The sequence below is a fragment of the Bombyx mori genome, chromosome 13, assembly GCF_030269925.1.
Source record: "Bombyx mori chromosome 13, ASM3026992v2".
Lineage (NCBI taxonomy): Eukaryota > Metazoa > Arthropoda > Insecta > Lepidoptera > Bombycidae > Bombyx > Bombyx mori.
The window spans coordinates 5,094,360-5,109,775 of record NC_085119.1 but is presented as its reverse complement, the minus strand read 5'-3'; the positions used below and the strand labels follow the sequence as shown (position 1 = coordinate 5,109,775).

Here is a 15,416-nt window from a genome sequence, read left to right as displayed (position 1 = left end):
TGAACTATTGAAAGAGAACATCAAGCATTGTGTTTATGAAATTTCAATCATTACTGTGTATACTGGACTGTGTATCTACTGAATATATCGTCTTCTCGCATTAAAACTGTATAATCTCAAAACATACTAATTTTAAAGGAGAGTGTTTTAAAGGTGTAACGTGTAACATCTTTGCAACATTTATTTTTTATTTTTTACCAGTTACATTATCTGTCTTTTAATGGAAGATAAAATTATGTATTAATTTTGTCAATAGTAGTCAAAACATAGGTAAAAAAAAAAAAAAAACTAAAACTAAACTACACTCTTTTGTCAGTATTTATGAGAAAAATACTGGTGATATCAAATGATTCCGCATATTATTAGCTCAATTTCGAATATTTTTGGGAATTGTACACTTTTATTGCGAAAAGACGATATGTCGATATACTTATCAATAGTTTGGGCACGCGGTAATCGGAGTCAACTTAATTCATTGCACGCTAACCGTTCACTTTCAAACATTACATCACCAAGAGACTTCCGTATTTCATATCATTCCAGTACAGATCCAATCTTTATATGCTCGAGTTCGCTTCAGAATCGCTAATGTTTTTTTTTTTTACGAAATCCATTGGAAATTCCACGTTCGCGTGATGTCTTGTGCGCGCTCTCTCCTACAAGCAAGCGATTTCTTACTTAAAACGTTCATTAGACTTCATGTTCTTATTAGCTAGCGATCAATAAAGACGCACGCTTCAATGTACGGTTTGTTATTTCTTGTTATATGTCCAACGGCTGCTATCATCATTTAAATCCACACACTGACCGACTCGGATGTGGCCCGGTTTACATTCTCAAGCGGAGACTGTTACATTTAGAACAATGGTGTACTTGATATCAGGTTCTAAATTTCAACGGGTTCTAAAATGCTTTTACGAGTTCACTGAGTAACGGGATACTAGTTGAAGAGTAATTTGAAACGATCTTATTATCTCTGACAGAACAATGTCAGAAAACGTCAATTTATTTCGTATCATTAATGTTTTTAACTGTATGTTAATTTATGACTAGCGACCCGCGTTTGCTTCGCTTCGGAAACGTTTAATTTTATTATTGATAGCTGAGTCCCGCGATGGTACCCGCAGTTATTGTCGTACCGCGGGTGACGCCGCGGAGAGAAGCTAGTCTAAAAAAAGTAGCCTAAGTTACTCCTTATATCATCAGCTACCTATCAGTGAAAGTCCCGTCAAAATCGGTCCAGCCGTTCCAGAGATTAGCCTGAACCAACAAAAAATGTTATTATTTTGGTGTTGGTATGTCCCGTATATATATTCATTTTATGCATGTAGTAAAAAGCGGTTATTTCAATGTTACAAACAGACACTCCAATTCTATTTATATGTATAGATAATTATAATATGATTTGTGTTTTGTTTGTTTTCAGCGTTCGATAATGATGTTCTTTTTGGGAATGTCTTTGAATACGATATACGGTTCGAACGTTTTGCAAGAGCTGCGTATATTCGGCGTCCTTCAGAGGCTTGCAGTTGCTTACCTCGTGGCGGCAGGCTTCTATGCGTTGACCGCACCAAAGTTTTACACTCCTCCTAGGGTCAGTTCAATCGACATTTTCATTTAATAAAACTTAAACTCTTAGATGTTTGCGGCCGAGTGGTTTTGCTGTTCTTAGATCCCCGGTCGAAGTTACTTTAGTAAATATATTTGGTATTCGAGATGCCGTCTATTTCTTCTTGTCTCGAATGCGAATTTTCGGTACCCATTCGGCTCAGAAAGACATTAGCATAGACAGGTTAACGAACTCATGGCATCTCTGGTGTGAGGCGGTTACCGAAGTCCATAGATATTCCGTCCATAAAACATGAGCTGGAATTCTCAACTTTATTAAATAACGGCTGTGCTATTGCTACTGCTACCGCTTTAACGGAACGAGCTGTCTCTCTACTTAATGGCTTACTAGCCCATGCTGCAGACACGGATTTAGTTCGCGATAGCTTACAGCGTTTCGCTGGTGTCGCAAGAAGATACTTAAACTAATTTTATACAAATGTTTTGGTTTAACTGTTAATTAAGAAGACGACATTTAAATAACTATCGAATGCTCTCAAACGAAATCTGTTGTTTACAGGGTGCATGCGGTCAGGCGTTAAAAGACGTGTTGTCTTGCTTGTGGTGCTGGGTTCTGGCGATCGTCTTGGTGACTGTTCACAGCGTCATAACATTTATCATTCACCATCCCGACTGTCCACCGTAAGTTACATGTCCAGCCTAGAAACATGTCACGGTTTCCAGGGTTGCTCGATAAAAATTGTTTTAGGTGCATTGAAGAAAAAAAAAACAATAGAAAATCTATGCTATAATAATATTATAAAGAGGAAAAATTTGTTTGTTTGTATTGAATAGGCTCCGAAACTACTGAACCGATTAGAAAAATTCTTTCACTGTTTAGAAGTTACACTATTCCCGAGCGACATAGGCTATAATCTTTTTGAAAAAAATTTGGGATCCTTACTAAAACTTCAATAATGTATGTAATGTAACCCAATGTGTAAAAAATTACCTAAAATATTCTTTACGTCGCGTGCCCTGCGAAAACTATTGATGATAGAATAAAATAATGTACTACGACTTTGTAGAACACATTATTATTTATAAAAAGTATTCGACAGCACATGTCTAACTATTATAGCTATGCCGCAATAAGTGCACTTTTATTTAAAAAAATAAAACAACGTCAAATATCGTTGAAATTTTTGTTAAATACCCGAGCGGAGCCGGAGCGGACCGCCAGTGTTAAATAAAAATAATAAGATCAAAGTGCCTATGATCGCGTTTGTTATCTTCAGAAAACATATTCAGACATTTAACGAGTCATGTTGTCGTTCAATTTAGAATAAACACGATTAAGTGTTTGAATGCAATACAAGTAGAAAAATATGTATTTAAAAAGTCAAGTCACAGCTAATTTGTTCGATAAGAGTTATTAATAAATTGTTGATGATCACTATAAAGCATTGTTTACCGTTATTAATGTTAATTTTAATTCTTCTTCTTTTTTTCCACCTTATCCCACTAGGTAGGGTCGGCACAGCAAATTTTTCTCTTCCATTCTCTTCTATCAGCCGTCATCTCAACACTCACTCCTCTCTCTCTCATATCGTCATTCACACACTCCATCTATGTCTTCTTCGGTCGACCTCTTCCCCGTCTACCTTGCACTACCATTTTCATACATCTCCTAGTCACGTGCATCTTCTCTCTACGCGTCACATGCCCATACCACGTTAATTTTAATTATTTTGAAATTTAATGTTTTGATTTTTCGTTGTTTAGTATTTAGAGTAATTAAAATGATGTGTGTAGAGGTTACTTGGGACCTGGTGGGAAGCACGATGAGTGGGTCGCTCCGGAGTGCAGTGGAGGTGCTGCTGGATTCATTGACCGACTCATCTTAGGGGAATCACATTTGTACCAAAGGAGCGATGCGAGGAATGTCTATGGAGGTCCACCTACCGACCCTGAAGGACTATTGGGTACGATTTGTTATTGTATACACACTTTTGACTCGCAGAGGTAGTATGTAAATAAATTCCGTTTCGATTAAAAAAATTAAGGTAACCATTAATAATGAAAACTGATTGATTCTACGCGACAGGAGTCGAGAACGTACGTGTACACATAGTTTAATGACGTTAAGAAAAGAACAACAAAGAAACAGCAACATAGGTCCTGTGTGTCAGTTCATTTTTAATTGTATTTATTACATTGCGTGTTAAACAAAAATGGAGCGAAACAACCATTTTTGGAAACTGTTTGATTTATGTTAAATATATTGTTTTTATTTATTCATTTTCATTGTCATATACATAAACGATATAAACATATATATATATATAAACGAGCATACAGCAGACCTGATGGTGAGTGGTTACCGTCGCTCCATGAGCGTTAGCAATCCCAGAAGCAGAGCCAAGCCGCTGCCTACCGTTTAATACTCTCCACAAGCCTAGTTTGAGGAAGGACATGTCATAGTGCTTCGGCAACACCGTAGAGGGGAGCTCATTCCAAAGCCGGATGGTACGAGGCAAAAAAGATCTCTGGAAGCGCACTGCGGATGAACGCAGTGTCCATACTCCATACTACTACCTAGACTTAGTAGTAGAGTAATAGTAATAGACCTACTCCGGTGGCGGGCGGTGCGATGGTAAAAACGAGATGACGGTATCATCTCAAACAATTCCTTAGAGCACTCCCCGTGGAACATACGGTACAAAATACAGAGAGAACCGAAGTCCCTCCGCAGACTCAGAGGTCTGGTTATCGTTCATCGTAAATCAACCCACAGTTACAGCCCACTGAGTTTCTCGTCGGATCTTCTCAGTGGGTCGCGTTTCCGATCCGGTGGTAGATTCTGCGCAGCACGGTTCTTGCTAGGGTTCGTATTAGCAACGTCGTCAGGTTTGAGCCCGTGAGCTCACCTACTAGTTAAGATTACACTGGAGTAGCCTCTCAAGGCTATCAGCTTAGGTAGGAAAAAAAAGACCCAGAGGTTCCAAACGATCCGTAAGAATGGGATTATCGACAATCCGAACGGCTTTTTAATTTTTTTTTGTTATGTATATTTCCAGGGTGCGTCACGTCAGCTGTGCAAGCTCTGATCGGTATCCAAGCCGGCGCCACAGTGCTGCTACAGCGGTCGCACAAAGCGCGCGTTTCAAGATGGCTCGCCTGGGCGCTTGTGTTCGCACTAGCCGGGGCACTACTCGCCGGCTTCTCCAGGGAGCACGGGGTTATACCTATCAATAAGAATCTTTGGTGAGCTCTAACAATTGTACCATTGTAACGCTCGTAATTCGTTTTGTCTCGGTCACCAACAATCTTTAGATACCATATTTATTTTGAGTACAATAAAGAACACTAGTGGACCCGCAGTAGTCGAAATTCGACTATATTTAATTGAAATTATAAGTTTGAACATTTTTATGGTTCTATTGTCAAAGACTATTTATTATATAATACTTCTTTAATCACAGATTTCGCCAAGAATACACTTAGACAAATATTAACAAAGACAAACAATATTTAGTCTATTTTCAATTTGACCATAGGCTTTATGCAATAAGAAAAGTTTAACAATAAACAAGTAGTAGGCATGCGTGTGTGTGTCAAATACATGGTAGTGTGTGTAATGTTTTCTTTATTGATTTAATGTACCAATGTTTTATGCACTATTTTAAAAAAAATTAGCATTGTGCACTCCTTCTCTATATTCTCTATAAGTGTGGGAAATTTCATACTCCTTCGTCCGCGCAATTTTCGTAAAAAGGGGTACAAAGTTTTTGCTTCACGTATTAATATATAGATTCTCTCTCTCCCCCTCTCTCTTCCCCTCTCCCCCCTCTCTCTCTCTCTACTTGAGCAACCAGATTTTTTAGTATTACCTTTGGATACTAGTTGTCGGAAAGCATGATAGAATATAATTTGTAGCTTAGTTGGGAGGACGAGCTCACGACTCGCCTGTGAGTGGTAATCGGAACTCATAAATGTCACAACGCAAAAACCTCCACCTGTTTTAAGACATAAAACCGTAGACATAAAACCTCGATTGCATTGTATAGCGGCTGTCCCGCTCTGAAAAGTAAAATGCAAGAAAACTTCGCAGCAGAACCCGCGCAGTTTTTTTCCTACTTGTTCGCTGGTAGCCTATTAGAGGTTATTCCAACTACTATCCCCGGACGGGAGAACAGTTGCGGGCTTCGCTTATACATAACGAATACAATTACAGTACCTACTTACGCAAATTTTATAAATTGTGCGAGTTTGATTTTATTATCATGGAATTCATTCGTGAAAACTTTTCAAGTTTGTATATTCGTAGAGTATTATTGCATATCTGTTTGCGGAATTTGAGCATCGATTGAGTACACCCGGCGTCCTTTGGGCCATGACGACTTTACTGGTGGTAGGACCTCTTGTGAGTCCGCACGGGTGGGTACCACCACCCTGCCTATTTCTGCCGTGAAGCAGTAATGCGTTTCGGTCTGAATGGGGGGGGCAGCCGTTGTAACTATACTGAGACCTTATAACTTATATCTCAAGGTGGGTGGCGCATTTACGTTGTGGATGTCTATGGGCTCCAGTAACCACTTAACACCAGGTGGGCTGTGAGCTCGTCCACCCATCTAAGCAATAAAAATAAAAAAAATAAAAACTTCAAATCAATACTTTTTTTGTTTTCTCTTTCCGTATGAAATAATTAGATTTCCGTGATTCAGCTTCGTGAGCGGTTTCCTTACTGTATCTCAGCTTCTACGATAGAATAAAATATAATAGAATTATATCGTCTGAATTTCTTTGATCCAAGGTCAACTTCTTTCGTGTTGGTGACGTCGGCATGCTGCCTTCTACTGCTGAGTTTCTGCTATACACTCACCGATGCTTGGAGGATTTGGAACGGAGGGCCATTTCGTTCTCCTGGACTCAACGCTATAGCTCTCTACGTAGGACACTCACTATGTGCACATTTGTTCCCCTTTCACTGGAAAATCCCTAATATGGAAACGCATACAATCAAGCTACTTGAGGCCGTCTGGGGCACAGCCTTGTGGGTCATCATTGCTCATGTCATGGCCAAGAAAAAGGTGTTCATAACACTATAGTTTCGGATGTTCTTATATTTTCGAAGTTTGAGAGTGAGTTTGATACATTATAATTTCTTGACTAAACGATTTTCATTATTACAGATGACTAATGTTGAAAATTGAAAATTGAATAAAATGATTATACATATTTACTATAGTTAGTTATACTGTTTAAATGCTTTAATCATTTTTTTTTTTTTGGTACGCATTGTTTTATGTTATCTTCATAACCTATTAATTAATATTGACTTGAGTTTTTTTACTTTAAGAGAAGAAAACATGTTATTTCAACATTATTCATTCATATAACAACAAAATTCCCAAATTTTTATGCGATTTTCTTTGGTTTTTGTGAAAGATAGACATAATAAAAATTACTTTTACCTTAGTTGCATGTGATGACGAAAATTCTTAAAGTATTCGACACGTCGAGATAATAATGATAATGAAAACGCGACCTAAAACCATAAAATTGCTTTTAATTATATTAATACGAATTGTTTTGGTTATTTCTTACGTAGGTAGGTACATATATTTTGTAATTTCTTTAGTTAAACTAACGTATCTAGATAACGCAAGACTTTTTTGTTATTTAGCTAAGTCTAAATCTTAATGCGTCCATGAAGGTTCTGACTTGTCTAAAATATACTCATCTTAACATAAGGATATAGGTTATAAGACTGAGTCTAGGTGCTCCAAATACAAGTTTAGGGTAAATGTTATCTTTTGTTTTAAAATCTAGTCTGTTATCCTTTGAAACTTAAACATTTAATGAAAATTTTAAAAGAAACTACTCAGCGAACCAGAACACGTTTAAAATGTAATTCCTTAATCATGTTAATGTAAATAAATTGTATTTTAAATAGAATTAAAGAATGTGTTTGTGTGTATTCACTTTAAGTAGTTACTTACACTATTAAAATGTAATCAAAAACTTTGTGTATAAAAGTTTTGTTAAACAAATCCATACAAATTCCTCGAACGATTTTCCATTAATGAAAATTACCAAACAGATCTGTTTTCTTATTGCTTAGTTGGCTGGACGAGATTACGACCCACCTGATTTTAAGAGGTTACCGAAGCCCATAGACATCTAAAGCGTAAATGCTGCCACCTACCTTGAGATATGAGTTCTAAGGTCTCAAGTATGTATAGTTACAACGGCTGCCTCAACCTTCAAACTGAAACGCATTACTGCTTCACGGCAGAAATAGGCAGGGTTGTGGTGCCTACCCGTACGACTCACAAGACGTCCTACCACCAGTAATTACGCAAATTATAATTTTGCGGGTTTGGTTTTTACTACACGATGTTATTCCTTCACGGTGGAAGTCAATCGTGAACATTTGTTGAGTACGTATTTCATTGGAAAAATTGGTACCCGCCAGCGGGATTCGAACACCGGTGCATGGCTAGATACGAATGCACCGGACGTCTTATCCTTTAGGCCACGACGACTTTACATTCGGGGATGGGAGAAATCAAATCAGGGGGCGTACAGATGATTTGCAAAGGAAACAACCGGTTTAGAATATTTGACGCTTTATTAGCTCAAGGGTGACAGTAAAATCGACAATGTCATTGGAAAAAATAATAATAAAACAAACGATTAACAAATCATGACTCAAGGTAACAGAGTATAGTTTTAACAAACGTAAAACTATTAGAATAATATACTTTAATAACGCATAACACGATTAGCGAGGGCCGATCTCGGACTCCCGAATTTAAATAATTCATTCGAGATTCTGTCGTATAGTTTTATTTATTTATGTATTTATTAAATAGCTTTCATTAATCGAATTTCTTTTCTTTCAAATCTCGAATGAATCTTACAATGTCACCCGATATATGCGCGGTGCGTACAACACGACAAAGTATGTTTGGCATTTTGTTTACACGACACATCATTAACCACATATATTAATTTCCATAAGTTAAACATATATATATATCAACCTAATTTAGTTTAATTTAAATAAGTCGTTTTTCATTTTAATCACTCATTCGTAGACGGTAAATGCCATAGTAGGAATTGATAATATTCTTTTTAACATATATATATTTCTTTAAATACTTTAACGTAAGTTTCTCTCTACACAGTAAAGGATGCTTGTATCTCGGACGCATGTTGTACGTCAGTGTTGGTCCGGCAAGTTTCCGGAAGGCACTTGGCGCATACATTTTGTACTAGACCCCGCAGACTGCCGGAAGTGTCATCATCTTCCAACGTTTGCGTTGTAGACGAAGAAGCGTGCCAGACGGGCACGGGTGAACAATATGCGCCCGGGCTTAAACGTCGTCATTTGATATTCTTAACACTTATTATTAAAATTGGTAAAATCGATAGCTGATAGCAGGCACGCTCTTCTACCATTAACTTTCTCGACACAAAGATTCTTAAACTAAACTAGAGACCTAACTTGTATATCGATAAAGACACTTAAACAGTGTTCCGTATATAATATTTAATTTTCTTAAAAATTCATTAGAAAAAATCTCTTAAAATATATCTCAATTCTATCAAACGGTCCCAGCCGGACACAATTAATATATTTCGAAATATGAATAGTTTCAGCGCTATGTATGTAAATATAACATCTTCTTAAATATCTAAATAGGAAGAACATTTATAAATGTATAAAGAGAACATTGTAATTGCACAAACAGTTAATATTACGAAATAATGTTTTGATTTCACGTTTGAAGATACACATTTCGATTTATAATTGATTCTATATATTCTATATATATATTTTTTATAAATTAATCTAAAAAACCTTTTTTTCTAGATATAATAATAATTATACTAGCGATATTTAGCAGCTCTATAACAAGAAAATTAAATATAATCTTTTTTTAGAGAAGATCGGTCTAAATAGTGCAAGGCGCTGTGTTAATCGAATTAAAATGTCTAACTGACAGCAAATAGTATTATCGATTAAAATATCACCTTGCATTCCTGTAAATATGTATAAATATATCGAGTGACCACATTCAGGCAATAAAAAAGGAAACGATCTTTATGAAATTGGAATAATTTATTGGTTTTACTGCGTATATAAAAGATTTTTTTTATTAAAAAACGGTGGTCACGTGGTCACTCTAAGCCAAATTAGTTATGTGACAGAAATTTTAAAATTAGACCGGTAAGTACTAAGTACTGGAGCACATTTTTAAGTCACACGTATTACTTAAAAGAAATGGAATGTTTAGTATCGTAATATGAATGTTAGAGTTGAGGGGCGCTCGGTGTGAGCGAATAAACGATAATCATTGTAGACCGCGAAAACGTTATCGATATTTTAATTTAAAAATCGATATCCGAAATCGAAATTGTAAATTTATCTTTGTTATTGGCAAGATCAGAACTAAAAGTACAATAATAGTTCTGATTGGAGATTCTCTGTTTATGTTAATGAATGCCCGCATTATTTAACGTTATTTATTTATACAGCGTGATTATTTTGCAGATTTATTCAACGTTATTTCGTATTCAGAAGACGGAAAGAAAAAACAAAACTCACTAGTGTGAGTTTTGTTTTTTCTTGTAGTAGTCGGCGATCGTATCGCGATAAATATATTCGTTTTCGCTAAATCCCGTAAAAGTTTATAAAATATCTCTCCGATGTGTACCTACATTAAAATCGTTAGAGCGAGTCGTTTGAAAGCACTGTCAAGGCATGCCATTTCTTTGTACTTGTCGATCCACATAGTCCAACCGAACTGATTACAGCTAATCCGCTGAACGAGACCCGATACGGCTCCACGAGAGACTAGACATTACCGAGAACACTTGACACATCATCGTCTAAGCCACAGGTCCCCAACGCGACAACGTAAAACTAACTTTATCTTAAATACAAGGTAAAATCTCTAGGACGATACACATTTCGATTTAAATGCAAATTCATGGAATTCAATAATAACCGGTAAGACTTAATATGCGCCTTACATTTATTATGCTAAAAGATTCCCGATACACGAAACCGTATCAAGATAACGCGAAGGTTCATTTCACACACCAGTCGGGGATACGGCGTGTTCCTTAACTAAATTCAATTAAGTAGTGTATTAGTGACGTGCCTACTCACGTCCGATTTATCGATGTCTGTTTAGGCCGGTAGTCGATAAACTCGGGTCAACTGTAGCGCACGCGGTCGCGACCAACGCACTCGGTAACAAATAAAACTTAAAAAAAAAAAACGACGCTTCAATGAAAACACGCGTAATGTAAATAAAACTTAAAATTTATCGCATTTAAAAATATATTTTACGAGATTTCAAACAACACGTTTTTTATCTATACTTATAATCTAAAAGCCCTGTTGACGAGGCATCGTTACAACGTCTCCGTAGAATAAACACCTAGTGTGGCACTTGACTGATGGTATACCGATGAATGGATTTGTTGGTATAAGGGAACCAGCACCACAGAATACCTATTTTAACATGTATAGTGAGCAACCATTTCAATGCTTTCCTCCCCTACGGTCCGCCCGACACTGAATGTAAATATATCCAAAATATACATTAATACGTCGCTTCGTACGCATTCAGAAAGGGACAACGTTATCGACAAAGATATCTGTAACCGCGAGACCAGAGTCCCGGACAGTCCGGTTGATAGTTCTTTAGTTTGCTCCCAGATTAACCCGGACAGGCAATAATACTGTCAGGTATAGACAATGTTCTAATGTTCTGTGAGCAAACCGTTCAACATAATTGGACATTATCTTATATTATTATTAATATTTTCACTATAATTACTGCGATATTCTTTTACTTTGTAAAATTCAGTGTTTAATAAATAACTAAATTTCTAATTATAAAATGATATCCAACTTTGTCAAAATCTGAAACATTCTGATATCTGGTGACGTCGATATTCAAATGGTCGAGCTCGAGCTAATAATATTTTAGGTATATTTAAAGATATCGTTACTGAGCTCGGCACCGTACAGCGGTATGACGTCACTGTATTATTCCGTGGTGACGTCACTTCCGAGCGCCCCTCGCCACCATGGCTTGCAGAGAGGCTACTTGGCTGAGGAGACTGGCGTTCTTCTGTTCTAAAGTCTCGACTCTCTTTCTGTAGTCATCATTCTCCGATATCAGGATCTCGACCTTCCTCTCGAGTTGGTCCATGTACTCTTTCTTCTTGCGTCTGCTTTCTTGTGCGGATATCTGCAAAGATCAAGAGAAGTTAGATGACTACGAGACTAAGCCAATATCAAAGTTTGCAATTTTTGTTTAATTTTTTTTATTGCTTAAATGGTGGACGAGCTCACAGCCCACCTGATGTTAAGTTGTTACTGGAGCCCATAGACATCTACAACGTAAATGCGCCACCCAACTTGAGATATAAGTTCTAAGATCTCAGTATAGTAACTTCAGACCGAAACGCGTTAGTGCTTCACGGCAGAAATAGGCAGGGCGGTGGTACCCACCCGCGCGGACTCAAAAGAGGTCCTAGCACCAGTAATGCAATTGCAATTTTATAGTTGAGAGTATTCAAGCTGTACCTTGTTTTTAATTTTCCTCCTGATTTTCTTGAGGGATTTCTCCTCGGCCTTGGTGAGAGGTAGGCGTGTAGGCACCGGGTAACCTTCCGCTAACAGAGTGCGTTTTTCTTCATCAGTCAACACCAAGGTTCCCGTTGAACCTTTCTGCAATTTTCCATAGAAGTTTCAGAAATTGAACGTTACTAGTTAAATAAATTGAATTATCGGTAACTACCCGCTGGATTGTGATAATTAATGTTTTAAATTTTAACTTTCTAGAATTCCATGCTGGAACATTCCATTGATTTGTTTGCTCGACGAATATCCAATGAGAAAAGAGAGTCTAAAGTGTTTAGTTGCTATAGTTTCAAGAAAACATTATTTGGAGACTGAATTTTGAAGTCGTTTAGTTTAGCATTCACATGTAAAAAATACACGTAGCTTGTTTTTTTGGTTATGTTATAACCGCCGATTTTATGCGGAAGTCGTCAGCGTGAGATGAGTATCCACTATCAGTTTTTTTCTATCTTACCTAAGCTGATAGCCTTGAGAGGCTATGCCAGCGTAACCCTTAACGTATTGGTGATTTCTGGGGGCTCAAACCAGGAGGTATTACTAACACTGGCCCTAGCAAGAGCAGTGCTTCGCAGAATCTACCACCGGATCGGAAACGCGATCCACTGAGAAGATCCGGCGGGAAAATCAGTGGGCTGTGTCTAGGGGTTAGTTTACTCGTCGAGCCCTTCGTCGCAAGCGACGGGTTCGACGAGAACGGTGACCGGTGCTTTTAGGTCGTCATTTCGGATCCGAAATGACGTGTTTGGGGCGACGTCGACTGCTTTCCATTCTTTCCGCATGATCGGGAATGTAGTTACCGGTGGCCACGATGAGAGGGTTCTCGTGTCGTGCCGCTTTATCGAAATGGTCAGTGGGCATAGTTCACCACTATCAGTAGTAAAGATAGTTAATTACCGGCTGACTGCTGATGAGTGGCGTGTTGATGGGCTGCCTCGTGTGGTGTGACACGTAGAGGTGCGGGCGGCGCGAGGGGGCCGGGGGCGCGGGGGGCGGCGCGGCCTCGTGCGCGGGGGACAACGCCCCCTCGCTGTCCGACGACGAGAGGGACGACGGCGGAGTCGGGGGCAAATTGAAACCTAAGCCACAGTAATACGATCACATACAGCTTATGATAAATAGTTTAATAATATTACTAATACGTCATTGGGTATCACCGACCTGGGGAAATGATTAAAAATGTGACGGTAATATAAAAATCGGCTCGTCATATTGGTTGGTATTCATTTTAGTATTTTTTTTTGTAATTAAAATCGTTGAGAATATATATATATGTATATGTATGCATGTACTATTGTAATCTAATGCGAGTCGCTTCAGCAATTTCCAGGTGGATTTCGAACGAACAAACAGTAAACTAAGTGGGCTATCTGGGTTTCGTCACAGTTCATGAGCGATAGTCACCGCATTCCACAAAGTGCACCATTGTACAGTTTCCAGGGAACAAAATTATTTTTATACTATTTTTGATGAACAGACGAATGAGCTTAAAGCTCAATTGTTGTAAAATACGACTTTCAAAAGTTTTTAAAATTTGCACTTTATAATAATATTCTTACCATAATAATTTCATAATATCATCTCAACATAATAATAATACATAATTATCTCATATGACACAAACAAATGAAAATAAATGTTCATGAGTAGGTTAATGAATAGTAAATTTAATGTCTAATTGATTACCTGAAGCACCCGAGCTGGATGTGACTTTAATGGAGAGTTTATTTGAGTTGAGCGATGTGGCGAGTCGCGGTGCTGCGCTGAGTAGCAACTGTGGCACCCCGGCCGCTCCGACCTTCTGTAGCACTGCTTGTGGCATGTGAATAGTTCCGGTCTGCAAAGTACAGTTATTTTATTAGTATGTCCGGTCATTAGTATGTATGGTAATTAGTTTGGTAGCTAAACGAACTGCTAACTTCGTCAGACTACAGAGCCTAGCCGATGGAGGCGCGTAGACGCCATCACACTTACCAACCAGCCTCCTTGAAGAGCGATGCCTCCGTCCTAAGAACTGTCATTCTTTCGTTTGCTAACGTTAAGTGAAGATTTCTAAATCGTTCTAAGACAACAAACGTGTTTGGTGTACTCAATATTTCTCTTAGCTCGATCACCCTATTCGCCCCTATGATCTCTGACGATGGTGTTAATAATTGTGGTTTCTCCGAAAAGTATATGATTTACGTCGCTGTTCGGCAAACGCTTTTCGTTCAGTACACTTTCTGGTATTTCTTCGTTTGAGATACATTCATGGGCCCACGATGTGAGGAATTTCCACGTGGCCTTTCAATTTTGATCTATGATTCCTTAAACTAGGAGTGGGTAATATCGGTTTTGCCGCGTATCGAATCGTATCTATATATCGAGGATCAATATCGGATATTGAATCTATATATTTTCTGAATCTATATATTGATGGATGCTAGTAGATTTTCTCGATTCATGATATTTGAGATTTGAAACGATACGCTGATATAATATCGTAGTAGATATAGATTTAAGTCAACGTTATACGGTTGGTTTTCTGATATCAATTTATAATATGATCATAAAGTAATAAAAAGAACATGAAAATAAAAATATCAAAAAAACTTTCCTTCATGCTTTTACCAGGCTTAGGACTGGCTACATTATTTTCAGTTTTTAGTATTTTGTGTCTTAATTTAAAATTACAAAATATACCAAAAAAGTGTAGATTTCAAAAGTTTAATACAAACACAAGAAATAAACTCAATTATTTGGATTCAACTAAAAATAGAAAAATGTGTACTTTAAAAATCAAACACAAAAAACTTTTAAGTATTTATAAACACTTGTCCAAAAATTCTAGTTCAAGGTCAAAGCGCGTGAAATTAAATTCAACGATGCAAATAGGCTATACTGCATTCAAGTTAGGGTCGAAAGTTGAAACTTCTTTCCTTAATTGTATCCTGCTGATACGCTAAGAATAATCTACAGACATATGGACTTAAATATAAGGTTTACAATTGTATGGATAATGCCTGTTTCTGTTTCATTCATCACATGATATCCCTATCGTGCGCTCACTCACTCTGGCCGATTCGATACGAACCAAACGAATATTGCTGATATTAACGAATCGGTACGATATGCCGATGCGCATCATATCGAGCAATATCGTGTATCGGCTGATATCGAAATATAGATTTCGATTCATGAATCGGTCCGATATGGC

The 15,416-nt window shown here is 37.6% G+C and overlaps 2 protein-coding genes across 2 annotated transcripts in view; one reads left to right on the top strand and one right to left on the bottom strand.

Annotated features, from left to right (window-relative positions):
- Nucleotides 1–7,575, top strand: part of LOC101742351 (heparan-alpha-glucosaminide N-acetyltransferase) — a 28,667-nt gene extending 21,092 nt beyond the window's left edge. The window contains exons 7-11 of the mRNA XM_004928044.5: nucleotides 1,427–1,594; nucleotides 2,129–2,250; nucleotides 3,364–3,533; nucleotides 4,629–4,815; nucleotides 6,365–7,575. Of these exons, the coding sequence (XP_004928101.2) occupies nucleotides 1,427–1,594; nucleotides 2,129–2,250; nucleotides 3,364–3,533; nucleotides 4,629–4,815; nucleotides 6,365–6,659 (942 nt within the window). The 3' untranslated portion in view covers nucleotides 6,660–7,575. The remainder of the gene's footprint in view (nucleotides 1–1,426; nucleotides 1,595–2,128; nucleotides 2,251–3,363; nucleotides 3,534–4,628; nucleotides 4,816–6,364) is intronic.
- A 591-nt stretch (nucleotides 7,576–8,166) lies between these two features.
- The window catches only part of LOC101743362 (cyclic AMP response element-binding protein A), a 146,237-nt gene continuing 138,987 nt past the window's right edge, over nucleotides 8,167–15,416 (bottom strand). Inside the window, exons 4-7 of the mRNA XM_004927904.5 lie at nucleotides 13,907–14,057; nucleotides 13,118–13,299; nucleotides 12,167–12,310; nucleotides 8,167–11,828 (exon numbers count right to left, since the gene is read on the bottom strand). Of these exons, the coding sequence (XP_004927961.1) occupies nucleotides 11,640–11,828; nucleotides 12,167–12,310; nucleotides 13,118–13,299; nucleotides 13,907–14,057 (666 nt within the window). The 3' untranslated portion in view covers nucleotides 8,167–11,639. The remainder of the gene's footprint in view (nucleotides 11,829–12,166; nucleotides 12,311–13,117; nucleotides 13,300–13,906; nucleotides 14,058–15,416) is intronic.